Source organism: Pygocentrus nattereri, chromosome 8, assembly GCF_015220715.1.
Source record: "Pygocentrus nattereri isolate fPygNat1 chromosome 8, fPygNat1.pri, whole genome shotgun sequence".
Classification (NCBI taxonomy): Eukaryota; Metazoa; Chordata; class Actinopteri; order Characiformes; family Serrasalmidae; genus Pygocentrus; species Pygocentrus nattereri.
The window spans coordinates 27157332-27180793 of NC_051218.1; the positions used below are offsets into that span (position 1 = coordinate 27157332).

The 23462-nt window shown below is 38.3% G+C and overlaps 1 protein-coding gene across 2 annotated transcripts in view; it reads right to left on the bottom strand.

Moving 5' to 3' along the window:
* Positions 1–6043: 6043 nt before the first annotated feature.
* Positions 6044–23462, bottom strand: part of LOC108430901 (connector enhancer of kinase suppressor of ras 2-like) — a 132592-nt gene continuing 115173 nt past the window's right edge. For both annotated transcript variants that reach the window (XM_017703718.2, XM_037540708.1), the window contains 7 exons: positions 22564–22637; positions 20268–20339; positions 15096–15166; positions 14881–14981; positions 12039–12579; positions 9717–9916; positions 6044–8998 (listed from right to left, as the gene is read on the bottom strand). In XM_017703718.2, coding sequence (XP_017559207.1) covers positions 8789–8998; positions 9717–9916; positions 12039–12579; positions 14881–14981; positions 15096–15166; positions 20268–20339; positions 22564–22637 — 1269 coding nt within the window. In that variant the 3' untranslated portion in view covers positions 6044–8788. The remainder of the gene's footprint in view (positions 8999–9716; positions 9917–12038; positions 12580–14880; positions 14982–15095; positions 15167–20267; positions 20340–22563; positions 22638–23462) is intronic.

Genomic DNA, 23462 nt, shown 5'->3' on the forward strand with positions numbered 1-23462 from the left:
GTTTTCTTGCGGTCTACTCTTTATTTTGTGGGGAAATAAAAATAAAATGTTTGCTGATAACAGAGGCGTATCACTTCTAACTTTTGCAGAATTTGCCACAAATCACTTTGCAAAATTTCTGCCCTGCTAGATCTGTCCCAGTCGACTGTAATTGCAATCTTTGTGAGATGTATGCATCTAGGTGCAGTAAACAACAGAGTGGAAAACCATACAAACTCAGTAGTTTATATAATGGGAACATATTGTATATATTTTAATTCCACAGCCTTGAAGAAAGCAGTGTAATTACTTGGATTTGGACCATGTACTCTGGTTGCATTTGCTTGTACTTTGTGCACACAAGTGATTATTATATGCTGTGTGTGTTGTTTTTTGTATGTAAACTGTTGTTTCTGTGCATGTACAACAAGAAAAAAATCTAATACATGAATATGCATCTGAACATCTGAATTAATTATTGGCAAATAAAGTGGTTTCTGATTCTGATTTCTTCAGACAGCTCTCTGATGTCTGGGTGGAAACCTGTAACTGGGCTGTCATGCTTCATCTGCTGAAATGTTTTGTGGACATAAACTCCCCACCATGGATCTGTAGAAGTGCAGGTACTGTTGTGCAGTGAGCAATCGTTCAACATATTGATGTAGAATCCATTATGATATGCTCACTCACAAACATGGTGCACATGTTATCTTATCACCTCTTGTTCCATGTTGAGAATCTGGACTGAGATCTGTTAATTTTGTTAATCTGTTAAACTGTGGTTCATCATGTCTGTTGAACTAGTCATATACAGATACACTACTGTTATCTTGTTTTAATGGGGGGATGACAATGCTGTGTTCTGTTTTGACATGAAGGACAAAGTCAGTGAAATAAAGGCCTAAAATGGCCAGAAATGGACAGAAAGTTAATAACCGGACAGGACTGCTGTTAATAAGGGAACACATAACATAAGTGTTAATGTAACTGCAGTACAGTTTTTTCCTACCTCTGCAGTTAGATTTTCCTGTTTTAATATGTCCACTTAAATTATTAAAATATTAATATATGTTTATTTGATTGTTGCACTCCAGTTCTAGGACTTTCTAATGGCACCTTCCTTGCATGCATGATGTCAGTGAATGCAAACTGCTGATCAGCTCACTAGCTCAGCATCCCACTATCCAAAACCTGTTTGCTGTAGAAAAAAGGAAGGATACTTTTTATTTTATTTATTTATTTTATATTCTCCCTGCGATGGACTGGTGACCTGTCCAGGGTGTATCCTGCCTTCCGCCAATGACCGCTGGGATAGGCTCCAGTACCCCCCGCGACCCTGAGGGAGAAGCGGCTTAGAAGATATGTGTGTGTGTGTGTGTTTGTGTGTGTGATCTAGTAGATTCTGCTCTGCTTCTTGGCTATCAGTATAGAAGTGATTTGGCGCCCCTCAGTGGTGTAGATGGTGTAATGAATAATGGAAGGTGTATTAATCGCATTAGTTTTATTGTAAAACTCTTCTCAATCTGCTTGTAAATTTCTGCTGCACTCTTAGCAAAATGGGTAATACATGGTACTGAAAAAACTTTCTTTGACCTGTAACAATAAAGAACCTTTTTAGTGCTGTATGGAACCATTTTCAAAAGATTTCTACACACTGGCTTTCCATTACAGATAATAACTATTTGTCCATGCAAAAAACTTTATGTATTAAATAGTTCTTTGAGGGTTCATGGTTCTACCATGTTGTGTGTATTTATTAGCAAACACATTCTGTTAACATCCATTAAAATGAAAAATCCTTTTTGTATGGAACAGTATGCTCAGTGCAAGCAACACAGCATTGAAACAATACAAAACTTTTGTAAAAGCTTTATGAGGTGAGAATTATTTTAGATAACACACAAACAGTGGACATTTCTGTTGAAATGAGAGGTTCAGCAATTGAAGGACTACAACTAATAATTATTTTATGGTTGTTTCTATAATTGATTAGTCTATTGACTACTATACTATTAATCAAACCATTATCCATTCAGCCACTTATCACACTCATCATAGTGTCACCATCATTGAGGTTGCTTCTGAAATCATGTACTGTAAACAGAGTATGTCAGAGAGTGAACACCGGATACTGTTAAAACCCAACACTATGTAAGGATGTCCTCTGAGGTGGTTTGTCAACTTGAAGTGCTGTAGAAAAGTATTATGCTCCACTGACAATAAGTTGATGTTCCATTGACAAGTAGTGCTTGATTTTAGACAAGGCGCTGGTCCTGGAGATTTACTGCTCTGGAGATTTCAGATCCAGGGCAGAGACTGAGGTTTGATCCTTACGCTGTATCAGTCACCCCTAACCCTACCTCTGCTTACCTCTGTAAAATATTCAAACTGTAAGTCGCTGTGAATCTGGCAAATGGCGTGAGTGTCCCTGAAGTCCTTCATTACCGGGAACAGGTAGAGCTAAACTCCTTGGGTGGTAGATCACCTTGATGTAGAAATATGCAATTGAAAAGCAGTTTGAAAATTCAGTTTGTGTGAAATGCAGTTTCTTTATTTTTTGCACTGTAATAAAATGATGGAAGCCATTTAGTCATAAGCAGCTTTGTCATTTATCACAAACAAAAAATACAGACAAACTTTGTAAACACTATAAACTCTTTTGTACAGTATACAGTAGCTATAGCCTACAACTATACAGCCATTATCTACAGACAGTAAAGACTAGCTATTGAACAAAGGCGTGGTGGAAAACAGTTGTAAGTATACAGCAGTGACAATATGTAGTTGTGCTTGAATTATTATCAATGCATTGATAATAAATAATAATCTTTAGTGGTCAGATTATGTGGTCAGATTAAAAGTGAGGTATCAGTACAGTGAGAATGCCCACCAGGTGGATCTGTTCAGCAGTCTGCCTGCCTGTGGGAAAAAAACTGTTCATGAGTCTGAAGGAAGCCTGAATGCCCCATAGCCTTTTTCCAGATGGTATAAACAGTCCTTATGAATGAGAGGGATGCTTCCCGATGCTGCATAACTTCCTTTTACACTATTCAGTACAGATGTCGTAAAGGCAGGGATGCTTGACCCAGTGATGGACTGCTTAGCCTTCCCTACCTGCTGCATGCTTTCCTCTCTAAGATGGAGAAGCTTCCAGATCAGACAGAGAAGCTGCAGTTCAAGATGCTATCAATGATGCTTCTGCAGTGGTTGAGTAGTCTCCTGAGAAGAGGTGTTCAGGGACCAGGAGAGTTTGTGAGTGATGTGTACTCCCAGGAACTGTGCACTAGACCTGAGGGATACGTTGAAGTAATCATATATGATTGATGATTGACACGTGGCCCAGTAACGATGCTTAAAAGTTGAAAATCAGTGTGTTGGAAAGCTGAAAGATGACTAATTTGGCATTAAACTGCTTGCTAAATATGTTGGAAATTGGGGTTCACTTCAGTAGTCTGTTTATGTGAGAGAGAGAGAAGTAGAGAGATGCACTGTGCTACCCTTCTACTTCTATATTATGTTTAGCTTGAGTGCATTGAACTGAAAATAATGTTCTTTAGCACTTCAACTTGCTTCACTGAGACTATCTGCCATAAAACAACCAAGCTAAAGTGAATGGGTTTTGCCCTAGAGCAGATAAGTTACCTATAGCCCTGGAAAGTTTAGAAGTAAAGAAACCTCTTCCGCTCCCCGTCTACAGCCAGAAAATAGGATTAAAAAAGGTAACAAACAAAAGTGTGCATTACCATCTGAGACAAATTTGAAGTATTTTTTTTCATATAGCTTAAGTGTCCCAGTGGTGTAGATGAGTTAAATCATTAAAACTTTGAAAATCATGTGTAGTAACATGTATTACGATGACAAGTGAAGAGCTTTTTAAAAGATGTTGAGTTACTCAGTATTATGTTATTAAGACGAGACTCATTAAAGCAGTTAATGTTCAAAAAATCCATCTAAACTAAAAATAGAATTAAAAGTAGGTCAATGTGTATTGATTGGGTGGTGGTCCAATATAATGTATAATCACACTTTTCTAACAAGAACTTATTGTGATAATTATTTTTAGATTGCCCGTGCCTACTGTGTGGTCTCCACTACTGTTCTGCTGATATGGAGAGGGTGTGGGACATCTGGGTCCTTCTGAAGTCTACAGTCAGGTACACTTGCAAGAATGTGGTCCTCATTTGTGTGGTCCTCCGACCATGTAAGGTTTCCTCTCATTTTGGTGTTTGGTGCTCCTCTTTTTGATTTTCAGAGCTCACAAGCACCCTCTGTGCAAAACTAATTGAGTTACAGGTAGGCCTGTCACAATTACTATATAATTGCCTGATCAGGCCAGTTTGATAAGTTGAGGAAGTGAGTACTAGAAAGCAAATTGGCTATTCAACCTATTTGGCCACTGCAGGTTTGTACTTTATTACCTTTTTATTTGAATTCTTTTAAAGTTTCAGTTAATTAGTTGTATTTCAAAAAATTGTTCATTGCCTTAATACGAGCTAGGACCAATGACAGAGTATGGGTTTGTTTACAGCCCCCTGACAAAAATGGCAGACAATATATTCAGATGTGAATTGCAATGTAAGAGTTTGTTAATTGAGCTTGCCTGTAAGCAGGCAAATTAGATCATTTTAAAAAACAAGTGCAACCAATGAAAATGCTTTTAAACCTAACATGTCTGAGGTCTCTTGTCCTCTGCATCTGCACATTCTTGAAATTACCAAAGTGCCCACTTAAAGGGGACTGCTGGGCTTGGGGCACCTTTTGGAACAGGCTTTTCATGTATAATATGAGAATTTATAGAGTACTTTTTAATAAAAGTAATGCATATACTGTCTTCCATAAATGACATGATCAATGACTGATGGATTTTCTTGGCTCTATAAAGCAGTTTTGTAGAAAATCTTGGTCTAAGCCCTAAGGGCTGAACAAGCCAAGGAAAAACTATCTAGGAGAAACTAAATAAAGATTTGACAGTGAATATACAATAGTAAACACTTAAGCTATCTGCTTAAAGCAGGGGTCAGCAACCCAAATGTAAAGACAAGCCATTGTGTCAAGTTTAACAAAAATCTAACCATCTTGGGAGCCACAACATTTCATGTCCTTTTCATTTCATGTTCATTTTAGTAATGTTTCACTGTAAATATGTCTCAGTATGTGCTTATGTACTAGTACAGACTAAAAATTTAATATAAATTAAAACACAAACTTACTTTGCTTTACTTTAAGCTTTAGCTCAGGTATAGCTGCTTTTCTCGCATCTCCAGCAGGAAACTTTTCCACAATAGTAGAATAGTTTCTTGTAAAATACCTCTCAACATTGGATTTTTTGACAGCGTCTTGTTCAAATTTTCCCATTCCACCTTAAATGTTGCCCGAGGCATCAGAACATAACTATGTAGCCAACTGTTGCACCATTTAAGGTGGAAAGTGAAAATCTGAACAAGAATCTGGCGAATGAGAAACTGACTTCAGCCTCATGACTTTTTAGTTTGACAGTTTCTTGTTGCAGATTAAACATATCAGGAAATCAGCTGAGTGCTTATAAATGTAAATAAGTCTATTCATCTCCATATTACTGATGTTCATATTAAATCTTTATCTTTGCCATTTGTAAGCTACTAGGCTAGGCAAGATCTGATTCTTGTATGCATTGACTGTGGTGATCGGCGGTCTGAGCGCCAACCTTCAGGTTTAAAGGGTGAATTAGCAGTTATACATTAACTCTAGTGTTTACGACCATTTATTATTAAAATTGTGTTGAACTATCAGCAGAGTTTATTTTACTGCAAGGAGGATAAATTTTTTTACCTGAAAATCTAATTCTGCTGTGGAGCCTCAAAATAGCAGTAAAAGAGTCGCATGTTGCCAAATTGTTGCTTAAAGGAAAGGTTGGTTAGTTAGAGTTCTGTCTGCATGCCCAAGAAAAGTGGAGTCATGTAGTGGAACAGTTACTGAACAAAGCATCTGAAAAGTGCCATCTGACAATTAAAGTGAAAATGATTTTAAGTTCACATGTCTAACCATAATAATTCACTCTGAAAACATAGGAAGTTTTATAGTGCAGTGAATTTATTTTATTGAATTCAAAGTTACAACTTAAGTTTACAATCTGTATTTCTGTTAATATATATTTGTATATATGAAACAAAAAGGCTACTTTAGGAAGAATAAATGTAATTTGCTTTTTTAATATCCTCTCTTCATAATATAATGTACAGAATAACAGTTGGCTAGTAGTAATATCCTTGAAAAAGAGCAATATGTTCCTTTTTTAATGTCGCAGTGCAACTTACATCTTACACACCTGTGCAATGTACTATGAGGAGTACACTCCTTTAAAAACACACAGTGGAGTCCCATCTGACTGATCTTAGAAGATTGACCAATGAATAAATACAGTGCAAAAGAATGGAATAACAGATCATCTAAACCAGTATCATACTAAAAATATTAAATACAAATGTATGTGAAACAGAGAAAGATGCAAGTTTGTTTTCAAAGCAAGGCAGTGCATTGTTGTTTGGGAATGCTTGGTTCTTTAGTGAACTGTAAGCAGTTTTTAATGTAAAAAACTGGAAAGAACATGTGGTCTGCTTTATGGAGTATAATTATTTGTGCTAATGGCCAGTTAGTAATACAGTTCTCCCTTGGTGAGGGATTTAGTTGTTTAAAGGCTTGTAACGATGCAGGTACTTTGGCAACTCACAGTGAAAACACACTGTTTTAAAGCTACAGTCAGTATGTTTTTTTCCCCCAGTACAATGTGTCATAATAGTCATTGCGTTGCTCTTGACAGGTTAGAACTGATTTTCCCCAACACTGGATACTTTTTTTGTAATATAAGAAAAAAGAAAAACATACTGATTGCAGCTGTAGTGACGAACAATGTAAAGATATGAGTCCTTGGCCTACTCAGGTTATAATTTAAAAGAAGTAAACAAAAATGTACAATTCACATCGTGATGCTGCATGTGCTGCTACGTCAGACCAAAGTCTGCAGTGTTTCCTAAACCAGTAAGATTCATAAAACAGTAAAACAAGGCCATGTGTACAGCAGACTAGTTATGCCATTTACATTGTTGCAATGTATGTGGAGATATGTACATATTTTGGTTTTATTTCACTTGGCTCCACCCACAGTCATTGTAAACCCATGAACACTGCTTGGCGTCTGAGAAGTTATTGATTTAGTCTCCGTACTCGTCATTTTGTCCAGTAAAACATCAGCTAGGATACTAGCACACATGCATTGTATCAATACTGGCGATTCTTCCTGAATTCAGTACTCAGTGAATGATAAAACTCATATCTTTTGTGCTCTTTGTAAATAATCCAGTCCACAGGCAAAAAGTAAGCTCTATTTTCTCATAACCAGAATACAATTGTAAAATATCTTCCTTTATGGATCGGTCTCAAACACATGCTTTGAAAGACTTTTGATCAAATTGTCATTCTCAATAATATAGTGATTAACTGGCAGCTGTCTTCTTTCATATTGGCATCAGATTTTCTTGTTATTTTGTGTGACACTTCTTCAATAAGCTTAGTTTGACTGTTTGATAGGGGCTATTAAGATCCAACAATTCTAGCAAATACAATAACTGAGCTCATATAGTATGTAAATCTATAGTATGTCCGATTTAGACTGATCTAGACATATTTCTGATAGACTGTACACATCTCTCATTATGTTTAGACCCCAAATTCTGTCTGTCCACCAGATTTCTTATCTGTCACGTTGACCCTGTGATGCAGTGACCGAAAGTGCTTTCCTTGTAGTGCATCATGTAATTTCATACCCTCCTAATGTGCTTGTATAGGCTCATATGTATAACTGCAGCACAACATCTGACTGAAATGACAATCCATACCAAACAAACAAAGCAAATAAATGATATCAACTGGAACTGTCTATGAATTCCAGAGTCAATCAGTCTAATTCCAGAATGGGATTTTCCATCTACACCTTTTAAGCAACAAGTAACCATTCAAGCAATGTACTGTAATTATGTATATATCTATTTTTTATATAGTTTTCTATGCTTTTCTACAAAAAAACTGTCTTAGGTGATTCTGTACACACAGAATCGAAAGATTGCATTCACAAGAATAGTTCACAGTTTAAAACAGTGGCTACTTCTAAGCAAACATGAAGGTCTTTATTTCTCTTGTAAGGTGTTGCCTCCATTTAGGTACACTTTCACCTTCATAGAATGAGCTCCAGTGAAAACCCTGGAAAGACCAATGCTTAGATCACTCCTAATAATGCATGGCGTGATTGCAATCATCTTAGCAGGTTTCTGATTTGCATTTCTAATAGTCATAATCAGCAGTAAGAATAGTATGAAGAGAATAGAGTTATCAGAGCATCATGGGTGCAAAGTTTAATATGAAAGTACAGTGTTGTTGTGGAAACGGTCCCCCTCTGTATTGCTACTACTATTCCTCCAGTAACACACTGCAACCCAACCAGAGATAGCAAAAGAAAAGCTAATCTAATTAAAAGATTACAAATCAAAATTTGTAAAGTAGTACAAAGAACTTTCTTTAGAACTTTCTAGCTTAGGTCATTCAACAGAAGGAAGAATGCTTTCTCTTCAGACATGCAGTAGGCACCCTGCAAGGGCTGCTGTTGCTCATCAGAGTATTTACATGGAGTCTGCTTGCCCTCTCAGCCATATTTACACACGTTACAGTGGTTGGTTGGTCAGTTGGTTCAGCATCGTGGGAAGAAAGGAAGAATTGAAGAGAGATGGAGAGAAAACTGAGGCAGCAGTGGAGTGTATCCAAACACCATTTGGACCTTGTCTCAGACGTGGGTCTCGATGAAGGAGTGTGTATGCGTCATGAGAGGACCTGTTAGTGGGGAAAGATCAGCTGCCCCGTTGTTGCCTGAGCTAAACTCGCAAATGTCCAGGAAAAGGTCGTGGTGCCACTGTTTCCACTCACGAAACTTCTTCGAGGTGAGGCCAGGGTCCTCTAGCAGCTGACTGATAATGGCCAGCTCATCCTCCTTTGCCTGAAGTAGAGCAGATATAAACATTAGCATGATATCTTTGACAGCTCGCTTGTTATCCCACAACAGCAATGAGCCATATTGCGGTTGTGAGTCAATAATTTGAGATGAATGAGAGTAATTTGAATTTGTTGATTTGAAAATGAATGCTAAATCTATCTTCAGAAAGCAGTGGAGAACCCTCAGGGCCTTCAAGGCCTTCAGAGAAACCTGTATTTCTGTAAAATAAAAATACTGTCTGTTATTTTAGTTTAATATATTCATCTTACTTTTAATTCATTGAGTTTTAGTTGGACACAAAAGTGTAACTTTTTTAAACATCTAACGGAATATTATCCAATCAGGATTTTGTTCTCAGTGATATCTCGTTAAGACTTTAAGAGCTGGATTGAAGAGCTAACATGTCAGATTATACACCAGTATAATTAAAAAGTGACAAAGGACTCAACAAATCATGTTTTGATTTGCAATGACTGTGTCCAAAAATGTTCATGTAAATTTTTAACTTACTGCTAACATACTACTAGAAGCCCTTAGGGATGTCAGCAGTAATTAACATTTTTCCATTTTTTTTTAGATTTATGGCTAACATAAATCTAACACTGCTAGAAAGTGTAGCCTGGAGTTCTCAAGCTACTACATCAAATGACTCAAATATAAACTATATTGTATCATATGGCTAATTCATTAACTGTCAGTGGATAAAGAATAACTGACCCACCTTTAGTGTGCTGTTGAGGATTCGAACACGGTGCAGTTTGTCATTAATGATGGGGTCATTGCAGCGCTTGAGGAAGGAACGACGGAACTCCTGCTTGGTGGTGGGTCGGAGGTCACCGATGGCAGAGAGGTTGGCCTGCTCTATAGCATGATAGAGCTCCTCCAGTCCATCTACATCCTTTCCATCATACCTCTGGCTTGCTGGACACAAGAAACAGAGCAAATTTCAGAGCAAATTTACTTACAGTGTTATGTCAAGTTTGTGAGCAACACAAAGAACAGCACTCTTTATTGAATAGTATTTCTCAGTTCCAGTCTTGGTGGACATTTATAGCTAATTATAAAGACATTCATAACCCATAACAGGCACAATATGTTAATGGAACACAAGTGCAAGTTCTTCACCTTTTCTTATTTTTCAGCAGGTTTAAAATATGATGGCCCAAGTTTTTACTCCTTTGGTTTCAGGTGAAACAGCCATGCTGAAATGCTTTTGGTGTCTTGAAGCAGAGTTTTCCATTGATTCATCTCCCTATCCATTAATGAGTTAAACCAGATGAATATAACATACATATAATGATGTTCAGTATAGCCAATATTTTTTTAATACTGCTGAGCAGTAAAGTATGACAACAATTCTGTGATCATACATTTTCATCATTTCCACTGCCAAGTGAATCTTAGTAAACCCCATACCATACCTGCACTAAATTTGTTTACCATTCTTTTTGGGGTACCAAACATACCATAACATAAGAGGGGAGCTAGAAGTAGAATCGCCACAGAATTGTCACGAGGAGTCCCTGGAGTCAGATGGAAAAAAAAAAAAAAACACAAGTCGAGCTTATGGCTGTCTGTGATTCTTCACATAAAACTAAATGCAGAAAAAATTAACTTGAAGCTCCTCTCCATTGTTGCTACTGTTAACACCAGATTTGCATGAAGAAATTATAGAACCACACAAACTAAAGAGAACTGCACCTACTTTCATGGTTCGCTGTGTGATGGGAATTAACCAAGTCATCTTGGTTAAGAAGAATACTAAACTATAGTCGCCCAGGATTGGAGTTAAGAACTCTATGACTGCTTAGCAAGGAACAGTTAGATGAATAAGGTTTGCATGATTTTTCCCTTGTCTTAAAGTAGTTGATAAACCAAATAAAAACTATTACACAGTAGTGTGCGAAAGTCAGACACCCAAGACACATTTTCAAAATCTATTTATTTGTGTAATATGTGTTTATTTGCTGAGAAAAGTGTTAATATTTGAATAACTGAAATTCATAGAATATTAATTAATAATGTTAATTATATATATATGTGTGTGTGTGTGTGTGTGTGTGTGTGTGTGTGTGTGTGTGTGTGTGTGTGTGTGTGTGTGTGTGTGTGTGAATAATAAATAGTGATTTTATGGATGTTAGTGTGTTTGTTTAACCATTTTCAAACCTCTCCGTGAGGAAGCCCAGTATTATATGTAGTTAAACAGCAACGCCCGGTTTGACCAATTAGTGCTTCATTAAATTGTGCTCATGATGTAATTGATTATATTAACAAGTCTCTGTAGTGGCTGTGAAGCTGTGAAGGAAAAACATGGACACAAGAAATTCTTGTTGCTTTTTATTGTTTTTATGTTTATTTAAATTATGAATATGACTTTATTCTAATATATATTGTGATAAACTCACTGATGAGGTAAATTGTTTAAAAAATTGCTTAGATGCCTAAAACCTTTGCTTGGTACTGTATGTCAGGTGTCTGAAAGTTTCCTTCTTTTATTTTGTACTGTATGTATAAGGCTAATGTACCCAAAAAGTAATACAAGTTTGTACCTCACTATTTAGCCCAAACAGCTATTCTAAATCTTTATATATTTGCCTCAACATCAAAACCTCAAAAAGATTTTTAGTTGTTTGTGACACTGTATGGTATGCTGTTATCTACAAAATAAACTAAAGAATAGCTAAAACAGTAGAAGTAGTAGTAGTCTTAAAGCTTAAAACTTTTGTCAGTTTTTAGTACAAAACACACACACACATATCTTCTAAGCTGCTTGTCCTTCTGGGTCGTGGGAGGTGCTGGAGCCTATCCCAGCTGTCATCGGGAGGAAGGCAGGATACAGCCTGGATGGGTTGCAGTCCATCACAGGGCAAACTAGTGCAAAACCGTACACCATTTTTTTTTACTTTGCACACCAAACATGTTTTGACTGATTTTTGTCCAAAACACATTTGATGGGAGCAAGGAGAAAGATCTGTAAATGTAATATATATATATATTTTTTGCCAGGTTTTAGCTTTAGGTGACTGTGTGCTTCCGTTCTCACCTTCTTCAGTGTCATCACCACACCTAGCAGGCAGCAGCTCCTCGTCTTCACTCTTCTCCTCTCTGTGACCCTGCAGCAAGCTCCTGGCCCTCGCCTCTCGGTTCCGTGGCAGACTCTGACTACGCTGTTTGTGGGCCCTGCGATGCAGCTGGTGTCCTCTGTCCTCACTGCCCACCAGTGGAAAAGGCCCATCACGGTCCACGTGATGCCTCCTCACGGGAAGAGTGGCCTGTCGTCTGCACTCAGGGGATAGGGGCATGCGCCCTCCAGCCCCAGGCCCACCATCATAGCCATGCTCACCCTCTGGTGGTACAGTCTGCAGGAAGTGCAGGCCAGAGCTGGTCAATGGCGTCTCGATCAGGTCCTGCCAGGAGCGGCGCTCTCGGTGGCTGGAGCGGCAGCCTGATGAATGAGTGCTGCTGGAGCCCCCGCCTCCACCCTCCCCACCCCGGGAGTCCTCAGCAGAGGAGTGGGAGTAGGTGGACTCACTGGAGAAGTGGCGTCCGTGCTTGGGCTCAGGGAAGGGACTGGATGAGTTGACCTGTGGAAGAAGAGGGGAGGGAGTGGAGCGCATCAGGTTCACAGAGCTCTGTGAGCGTGGCAGCGGAGCGGCTAGTGGCTCAGAGCAGTGCAGCTTGTGAACCTGAGGACAGGTAGGAAGCCACGATGGGGCAGGACAGGAGACGAGTGTAGGAAAGAAAGGCAGGATAAAGTGTGCAGGATATTTAAGGGAGTGAGGAGAAGGGCAGAAGAGTGGCATCACATGAAAAATGAGTATGCAGAGGTTACGATTTGCCCTTTGCTAACACTCTGAACTCAGCTTATGAACTGTGTGTTCCTAAAGGCTGCAGTCCAGGTGGACTGTGTCTCTAGGCCGCTATATCATCAAAGGTTATTCCAGCCAGAAAGACCCTTTAAATACAGCTGTGAATTGCAGCCTACATTCTAACAATTTTTGGAGACTACTTCAGTACCCTTCACTGTCTTCTGTGACCCAGAAGTTCAAGAGAAATGCCAGCAGACTAAATAAACTACTGCGCATTGTTTAAAAAGGCTAGTAAAAATTGTAGTTAATGATATAGAATGCCATTTCTTTAGTAGTGTATCTTAAATTGAATGCAACAAATGAAAGGAGAATTCCATTAAATGTTAAATTATATTGAAACGATAAACGATAAATTAATTGAAATGTAAACAAAGTAATTTGAAGTGCTTTGATGTAAAATGTTCTACAGAAGCTTTTCGAGTGAGGATTGTTTACAGCAGTGTTGATAGGACCAAGAAGAGTTTAATGCCTCTAAAAGCTCCCTCAAATAAAAGTTCTTAGGTGAAATGGATATGGCGCCTGATGTCTGAGACAATGTTCTCAGTTTTGAGAGAAAGTTTTTTTTTGACTCAAATCTATTCATGGTGGAGAGGTACACGTGCACTGTCCAAAGGCAAAATGCTCTCCAAAGAATACCTATTTTTTCAGATTTACCACAATATTACCATTAACATTGCATATAAAAACCACTGGTTCACTGATCAATCTGAATAATAAAAAAGGCTCTATTATTTGTGACTATTATTGCAATTCCTGGTTCCATTCGACACCATTCTAAAGAAACTTGAGTCCTTTTCTCTAGAATGGACATTCCACACTGAACCACTCTGACTGACTTCTACATCTCAACTATTAAATTATGCAGACATTTTTGACAAAAAAATATTCCCAAGGGCCCATTTGATGTTTTGCCTGCAACACTGCATCATTAACATCAGTGTTTTGCTTGCAAGTTTATCACTAACATCAACATTTTCTCGGGCAAATTTCATACATCCACTCCTTTCTAATGATGTGACAAAATGGCTTTAGTAGACTGTTCTGTGTAGTATCTAAAGCAAACAACAAGTATGTGTAGTACAGTGCCCCCATGGACCCACAGTTCTCAGCTACATCCTAGCTTTTGGAATGCAGCCATCAGGACCTTAATAATAAGCTGATGAATTGAGACAAGAGTGTTAAATGAGGTTAAATTAGACATCGCATGGGTCTGATATTCAGCATCTGTAGTGGTACAGTATAGTACAAATGCAACAGATAAACTGAGCCTAGATTCTGAGAATTCTTTCAAGGACTTTACTGGTGTATCCTTTAAAGTCCACTGTCACCCACAAGTTCAAGAGAAATGTCGACAGATTAAACTTCTACACATTGTTTAATAAGGCCAGAAAATGTATAATAAAAGATGCTATTTCTTTAGTCTCAGAGTATCTTAAATTGAGTACAGAGTATGAAATTGACTTGTGATAGCAGAAAAAAAAAATCCATCCAATTCTATCACAAATCTACACTAAAAGAATCGAAACTTGTAACACACCACAAAGATAAAATAATGTAAATTAGGTCTTGTGATAACAGTAGACATATGCATGATAACATCAGAATGAGTAGCTAGCTAAGTATTATACTTAAAACATTTTCTTAGGTAGAATTTTATTCCACACACTCAACTCCATTATCCTAAATCAATGCAGAGTCTGAAGTTCAAAAGGACTTGGCACCATCATGTGGCTGAATGTGTCACTGCAGTTAGTAATCCTCAAGATGGATACTGTATTGTACAAAGAACTTGAGCTAATTAATAGCAGCTGCAGTTTGAAGCTCTTGGCCCGACTCTGATGTTTTATTCAAGCTAAAAATCTCACTCCCCAAGGACATTGAGATTGTTGGCTATTTTAATGAAATATTCCACTGAACTTGGACTCAGCAGAGAATTATCAATTCTCTGGGGAAATTGAGCTCACAAGTATGCCCCTGTGTTTTGGAAGTGTGCAAATTTGTTTTTGTACAACGTACCGAGGGTGTCCGATGGTAGGTGTCACATAGTGAAGAAGGTCCTTCCTGCTTTAAAGTCATGGAGCCATCTATATCATCCTGATCACTTTCACTCCAGTAATCTGAAAGAGAAGGCAACTTTAAAAAGCTTCTCTCACTTGCACTCAATAAAGAGCGAGCCAGAAACTAGAACAGTACTGGGTGTCAAGGGCATGAACATCTAATTCTGGCCTTACCCTCATCCGGCCGTGGCACTTTGTCGTCAGGTGTGTAACCAATAGCTGCCAGCCCCAGCCTGTTCATCCATCTGAAAGGGACAAAAGAGGTGAGCTTACAATATATCCCACTACTCCTCACAAACAAAGGCTCAGATGTGCACTTGGCTTAAGATGAGTTATGACCATGTTTCCCATGTTGAAGAACAAACTGTGGCACCAAATTGACATGCATGAGCTACTGTCTCTGACTTCACATCTACAAGGTGGACCAACAAGGTAATACAGTGGACAGTAAGTGGACACAGTGTTTAAAAACTCTAGCAGCACATGTCAGTAAGACGTCTTTGGATCATTTTGCATTCTTACTTCAAACGGACTGCATCAGAGCTCATTTGGGAGTGAACAGAGACATCTTTAGTGGGCCTTGGTCTGCTTATTTATAAAGTATCAAAGGTAAAAATGTAACTACCACTATTTCAACCCAAAACCTGAACCTAAATCTAGCCTTTACTAATATAATTTACTAAAATAGTGTGTGATCATGTTGTGACACTGTGATGTGATATTTTGTGATATGCTATTTTAGAATGCCAGATATGAAAAAAAAATGTTATATAATGAAGTTTACACTTCTCATTTAATCAAAGCAAAACAGAACTGTGAAATTAACAACACAACATTTTAAAAATACACCTGCAATCTATTGGTGTTCTTATCAAGAGTGATCTACGTACATAAATGTAATGTTAAGAGTCTGTCCCAAGGACAGTAACCTGATATATATATATATATATATATATATATACACAATAGGGTGATGGTGTTATCCACAGTGCCATTGATCCATACATTTTTATCAGTACAATGTATTGATTGCAAAACCCTAAAATAACATTGCTTCAGTGTTTGTCCTCTTATCCCCATAGTACTATTGTGGTATAGCCTATGCAGAACAATATTGCAGATAATTGCAGTTCACTAAACACTAAAAATAAAAATGGTAACACTTTGTCATAATAAAACTAACAGCCAGAACATGGACTCTGCCTATCTTATGTAAATCTGAAAAGTGTATTTCAGCTGGAAGCAGCCTAATGCTTTTCGCATTTGTGCGGCGAGAGATCGTTTTTATAAAATTGTGAAACTTTAAGTGGCATTTCTGCTCCTCCTCCCCCTCCCCAATCCTCCATTACCTCTACTGTTTGTGAATAAATGATCACTATCGGAGCCCTCTCTTCCAAACAGAGGGGGAACGGCGTATCACTTCTTTTGCATGAATTGATAATCAGCATCTATTTTTCATATGTCTCTCTGGGAACTGGGGCCAGCCATAGATTGGCAGCGTGGCTTGATGTCGAGTCGTGGAATAGGGTAAAATGGAGGCTGGGTGACTGGGAGAGGGGGTGGGGGGCAGATACAGAACTAAATCATTTATACACATCACCATCTGAGCTGACATCCGTCTAAATTTAGCCTCCTGTCCCGCCTTACGTTCTTGTACCGGCAGCATGGAAAAGTTATTTGACTGTCATACTGAGTTTTCCTGCCATGTCTCAAAAAAAAAAAAAAAAAGACCAAATCCACCAGACTGAAATGAGAGCAGATGTGGAACAAACGAGTTCACACGTTGATCACTGAGGTCTCAGGAGAACACAGTAATGAGGACATGGCCAAGAATAGAGCCATGCGGGCCATCTTGCCAGATATCCTGTCGGTCAACCCAAAGTAAAATGATGATGTGTTGCAGATATCTGCGTCACAAATGCAGTAATAATCATCATGCATCATACAGAACCTCATCCTGATTAAGGAGATGGCTGAAGGTCATATAAATATATCAACAGGTTCAGCGTGTACAAAGTAATTGCCTTGTTTGAGGTCATTACTGATTGACGGATTTGTTCATTTCATTTCAAAGCTGGGGCCCAAGAGAGCTCTTATGAATTCTACACAGGATGAGCTGGACAATGATGGAAGCAGTAACATGTAGGAAGAAATCAGTACTTGTACCACAAATATACCACAAACACATCAGTTTTCATACAGACAAGATGGTGCAGTTGGTATTACAGTCATTAAAGAAAACTGACAAATCACAGCAACCATAAGGCAGTTTTTGGAATTAACACATTTCCCTGTTTATTTACAAAAAAACAGCTTACGCTCATCATTGTATACATCATGCTAAAACGTTGTATGTTCAAACAACACACAATGTATAAATCTGAAGAACACTAATACTATAAATTAGTGTCACACGCAGGGCTCAGAATACTGGATAATAAATCAATCTGTTTGCTCTGAGCAGAAACAATATTTTAACATTTCCATTATTGTGTTCTAACCTCAACGGAACATTCCTAAACCACTTGCAACAAAATGAAGAACCATTTAATTCCCTTACTTTTACATAGATTGTATGTAGACCTAATTTAATTAAATGTTACACTTTAAAAGCTTGGCCTGGGAGTAAGGAAATGTGTGCACATACACAGGCCATGGAATTTTACTTTTTACTGCAAAATAGCCCATAATAATTTACCAAAGGTTCTAATGATCAAAATAAGTCCAAATGCAGTGTTACACAGTCAGTAGAGTTAGCAAATTCTCAATTGCACAGACATGCCAGATGTCTAAATGGTTTCTCATATCTTGAAGCAAAACCAACAGAATCATGTGAGAGTATCCAGAAGATCACAGAGAACATTCAGAGCTGTTGTCTACTTATAGATTATGTTTATCTAATGAATCTATAGCCTAAGCACAAAAATACCATATACTGTACATGCCATTTAAAACCTGTAAAATGATACACTGAAATCACACAAGATTGGATGTTGATCATTTGGGACATTTGGGAGTTTAGAGGTAAGACATACAGCTGTATACAAAAGTTGGTGCACCCCTGGCCAAATCATATATTTTGTTGATATTTAAAGCAAAAAGAAGTAAACGATCTCAGCAAGCAAATGATTTTTAAAAAATCATTAAATAAGTAATTAAATAAATATTTCCTGCATGTGCAAATGTGGACACCCAACTCATTCAGTACTTGGTAACGCCCCTTTCCACAGATATCACAGTTTGCAAAAGCTTTTTGTAGCCAGCTAGGAGTATTTCTATTCTTGTTTTAGGATTTTTCATCCACTCTCATTTGCAGAACATCTCTAGATCTATGCAATTACATTAGAATTAATTCTCTGGCTCTTCAAAGTTTGTGCTAACACTCAACAACCATGGTCTCCTCTAAGCAGCTGGCTGAGGGAAATGAAGCTAATTATGCCTGCAAACAGAGGGAAGGCTATAAAAAGATAAAGTGTTTCCAGCTCACAATTTTCATTTTTTGTCCATTTCACTGTTAACTGTCATGGAGAAACAACAGTTAAGTGGAACTGTGGAAGTCAAGGCAAGACCAAGAAGATGAATAGAGCTGTCAGACAAAATTGCTTGTATACTGGCGAAAACAGCAAATCAAAACCCTCATATGAGAGCAACGAATCTGCAGGAAGGCTTAGCTGACACATGAGCAGCACCGCTTGCACAAACATGATCTGCATGGGAGTCAGCAAAAGGAAAGCTTTCTTTCCACCTCATCCAAAAAGTCAATGTCTGAAGTATGCAAAACAACATCTAGATTGCCAGAATCATTTTGGAAACAAGTGCTGTGGACTGATGAAGTAAAAATACAACACTTTGGCCACAGTGACCAAAACCATGCTTGGGAGAAAAGGAGTAGCATAATACTTTTATTCAACTCTTAAGTATAGGGTGGATCTATTATGCTTTGAGGCTATGTGGCAGCCTGTGGCACAGGTAACATTGAACAGGCAGATAGAAGAATGGATTCTAAATAGGAGCAAATTCTGGAAGTATATGTGACACAGTCACTCAAGAAACTGAAGCTGAAAAGAGGCTGGCTTCTACAAGAGGACAATTGCTGAAAACATATCTCAAAATCCACTATGAAAGCAAGCTGAAGCTTTTTAAATGCCATCACTGTCCCTTGCCTTGAACATCATTGAAAATATATGGGTGGGTACATCTTAAACATGCTGTGTAAGATTGCCCAAAAACTAGAAGTGTTCTGCAAAGAGGAGTTGGTGAACATTCCTAAAACAAGAAGATAAAAGCTCCTGGCTGGCTACAAAAAGCTTCTGCATGCTGTAATATCTGTCAAAGGAGATGTTACTATGTACTGAATTAGTAGGATGTCCAAACTTTTGCACATGATATCAAACAAAAAAGAACTGTGCATTAACATTTGCAGAAAAGGTTGTGAGGGTTGTGTTTACCTTTCTTAGCTTCAAAAACAAGCAATATGTGTATTTTTGCCAAGACTGCACAAGCTTTTGTAAACAGCTGTAAATTAGAGGTAGTAAAATTAGGTTATTAACTGGTAAATTAATGGGTTTCTTTTTCAGGACAGTGAAACATGATTATGTTTTCAGCTGCATTTTTTTGTTTCTAGTTTCTGGTTTTCGTTTTTGTTACTCCAAATGTGAGCCCTCCAACAGTTGAGTATATTCACTCAGTTCAGATATGTAGGAGGTAAAGTACTACATGTAAACAACAGCGCATAATATCAGGAGCTACTTCACTGTAACAAGCTGTCATATGGCGGGTCACTGAACTGTGCAGTTGGGCTGCCTGGACCATTAGATGCCTCAGCAACAAAATCTGTTCTGGGTGCATGGAGGGGAAGGCAGCTAACAAAATGCACTCTATGCAAGTTCAATCTTTTATACCTTTGGCAGCAAAGAAAGAGAAACAGGCATAACTTATTCATGTAAAGAGTTTAAGAGATGAGGCCTGGGAAGAAAACAGATCTACGTGGGCATGCATATGTGATCAGTGTCCAGGAACATAAAACATTAGAATCCTAATGTTATTATCTTCAGCCATCTATATGTTTAGGCTAGAATCACATTTTAAAAGCATCACATACTGTACATTTGTCCTCTTTGATCCAATCATAAGTTTAGATTTAAATCATGCAGTTTTGGAAAAAAAAGCCTTTTTGCAATTATCTAGGTCATGCAACTGTGTGAATGTGTAAATGTGTGAAAATTGTGTCCCCATTTGAATCGAATAAATTCTCAGCATTACTTTCTTCAGTGTAGACATGCTATTTCTGTGTGTGTGAATGAATAAGTGAGTGTACAAAAACTTGAAATGGCAGTCCAATCTTACCTGTTCATTTCCTCCAAACAGTCTGTGGCAAAGAAGAAACTCTTGATTTTTGGGTGACAGGCTTTGAAGGCACTGGAAGAGAAGAATGAGGTCATTCTCTTAAATACAACAAAGGTACGGCTTATTTCTCAAACTTGCATTTTTACTTGTGCAACCCCAAAGCTTTCACAATGAGTGCACAAAGCCACCAAGAGTGTCCAGATAAACAACTTAGTCAATCGTACTAAATAATTAGGTTGTAATTATGTCCTGCTACCTGTGATTACCATGTTGTGTTTAAGTGTAATTGCTGGTTCTAGAAGTAATGTTCCTGTTGTTCTAAATCATGCTGTGTGCTGTATTTTCAAACCATTAAACCTGCCTTAGTTTATCTTTAGCAATGGTTGCGGGGACTTTGGCTTTGTCCCATTTTACTCACTAAAATCTCCCCCCAGCATAATTATGACGCATGTATGCCCATATTTGGCACATTAAAATTTTAAATTTTAAATATAAAGTATAGATGTCAACATGTGAAATTAGTGCTTTGTTACCATGTTTTCTATCAATATACAAAAGATGCAGGATGCTGGCTTTATTGTAGGATGCACTGCTATAGTTTATGGCCTTCAGAATATTCAGAATAGGGCCTGACCAGTTACACCTGTTAGCCAATAGTATCGGCTGTTATTGGCAAACCACATTTTTTGGTGAACAGATCATGCCTTTTTTAGTTGCAAAAAAGACTCCAACTATTTAATTTTATGATAGCAGTACAAGCTGAACTAGGATCTGAACACAAAACACCAACATGGTATGGTATCAGAAATCAAATGTTTCCATTTTTCACCAAAAAAGAAGACATATAATGGCAGTAAATGCCAGATTTCTAAGTCATTGTTATGTCTCCTCCATCCACCAGGGGGTGCTCTGCATAAATTATCAAGCAACCCCAAAAACATATGAAGTTTAAACCAGCAATTCTTAGCCCAGGGGTCTGAGAAGTTTTCTAGCGATATCCTGCTGTCATTACAAGCTACATTATGAGAACATTAACTGTAGTGAAAGCAGAGACATTAAGAATTAATGGAAAAGCTTGTGACACTCGACATGGTGTCTGTTTTTTATGAAGTCCCCTCCTTTACTAAAAAGCCAATCGGCTGGTTAAGCCAGGAGTGGGAAAAGCCCCTGGTGACTTGGCGAGTCTAAACGGCTCATCTATGAACAACTTTCTATGTTATTTGTACCATGCGCTACAAACTATTCATATGATTTCTGTCAGATTTTATCAGTGATTTCAAATATGTTTTTCCAAGTCATTGTGAACGGACTGTGGTGACAGTCAGTAACTAGTTGCAGTAACACTAGTTGATTAGCAGCTTAGCCATGTAGTTTTGCTACATTGTAAGTATTGGGTGATTACTGGGTTACTTTGGTACAAAATGCTTGGCTCAAATAACACACAAAAGCATGTTTTTTTCCGAGTTGTTCATACTCGCTAAAATTCAGTGTTGGCATGTCAGAAAAGCCTTCCACCCAAGGCTGACCATTCAGTTTCCTCACTAGCTTAATATATTTAGCTCTATAAATTAAATATTTGAATGGATGGTTTCTGTGTTCAACTGTGGTTTTCCCCCTTTGAATTTAATGAATATTTGTATGTTGAATTGTATTTTGACAGCCCATACAAGCCAATGAAAAATAATAGGCAACAGAGAGAAATTCTGTAAAAGACTACTCGCCATTATTATCAGTTATCAGAATTTTTAACCACCTTCAAATTCTTTCATATTGGCTGGGCCCATTTTTAATTGTTTCATCAGATCAATTGACACGTGGAGGATATTCTTATGCATATGTTAACTTTTTTGCTAAGGATTTAAAAGGATAATGTGCTAAAGACAAAGAGGAAAGGATTCACGGCTAGCAGTGGTCCATCTATGACACCTCTCTTACAGCACATGCAGCCTGAGGAGTGTGATCTGACCAGTCACACCACATTTACAGCTGTGAAGGAGCTTGGCTCATTAGTTGGTGCTAGGATAACAGGACATGAGACAGAAGCTGTAAAAAGTGCCCATGCCTCGTGAGGGATAGCACGCTCCACCTCTAATCATTCATTGCGCGGCTTCATCAGCACGAGACTGGCTCTGGTCCCCTTTATTAATTCCGTCGTGGCTCTCTCGTTTGTTTCCAAACCTCACAGAGGTAATGTATGCTTTATATCACCCAGAGGGCAAAGCGAAGTCTGTGTGTGCGCAGGGAAGGAGGGGGAAGGGAAATGAGGGTGCTCAAGGGAAACCTGAAGGAGACTCACAATTTCCGCCTACATTCGATTGCTCTGTCAATTCGGAACTCGGGCAAGCTGATGAAGCCCTCAGCCTTCTCGTCCTGCAGAAAGAGAGAGAGAAAAAGAGAATTGGATTGTAAGGGGTAGTTAAGTAAAGGGGGACTGGATGATTGAAGTTTTAGAGAGCATGACGTCGGAAGTGTGGGGAGATAAATGGAAGAAATAGTCAAGCTGAGGCAAAGCATAAGGAAAGTATGACGTATGCATTACTTTGACAGCCCGTTTGGTTTTAATGGTTTCCTTACTCATTTTGCTGTATATGCAAAACCATATTAACACGGCCATGAACATGGACTGTAGATCATAACAACTCAAGAATCAGATGAGCAGAACTCATTGATGTTAGGGGTGTGCACGAGTAATCAAGTGCTCTGTTAAACATTTCAGATGTGAATATCTGTGATTAGCATTTAAATATTTGGAAAAAATAAAGAGAAAATGCCTGGCAATACCACGTTATGAAGTGTGATAAGGATATCGGGGCAGTTGATTGGAGCAGTCATGGGTTGGAGGTTAGGGAACCAGCCTCGTGACCGGAAGGTCGCCGGTTCAATCCCCAGAGCCGACAGCACATGACTGAGGTGTCCTTGAGCAAGACGCCTAACCGCCAACTGCTCCCTGGGCACTGCGGATTGGGCTGCCCACCGCTCCGGGCAAGTGTGCTCACTGAGTGTATGTGGTGTTTCACGGATGGGTTAAATGCGGAGGTGAAATTTACCCGTTGTGGGACTAATAAGGGTCACTTAATATGTGTTGGAAGTAAATAAAATATTTTGCGATACGATATTTCCATTTGTTGTTTTCTACTTTCTGCTCTTTTTGCATATTCTGTAGGTCACACTAAGTGGTTTCTGATCATTTCAGAT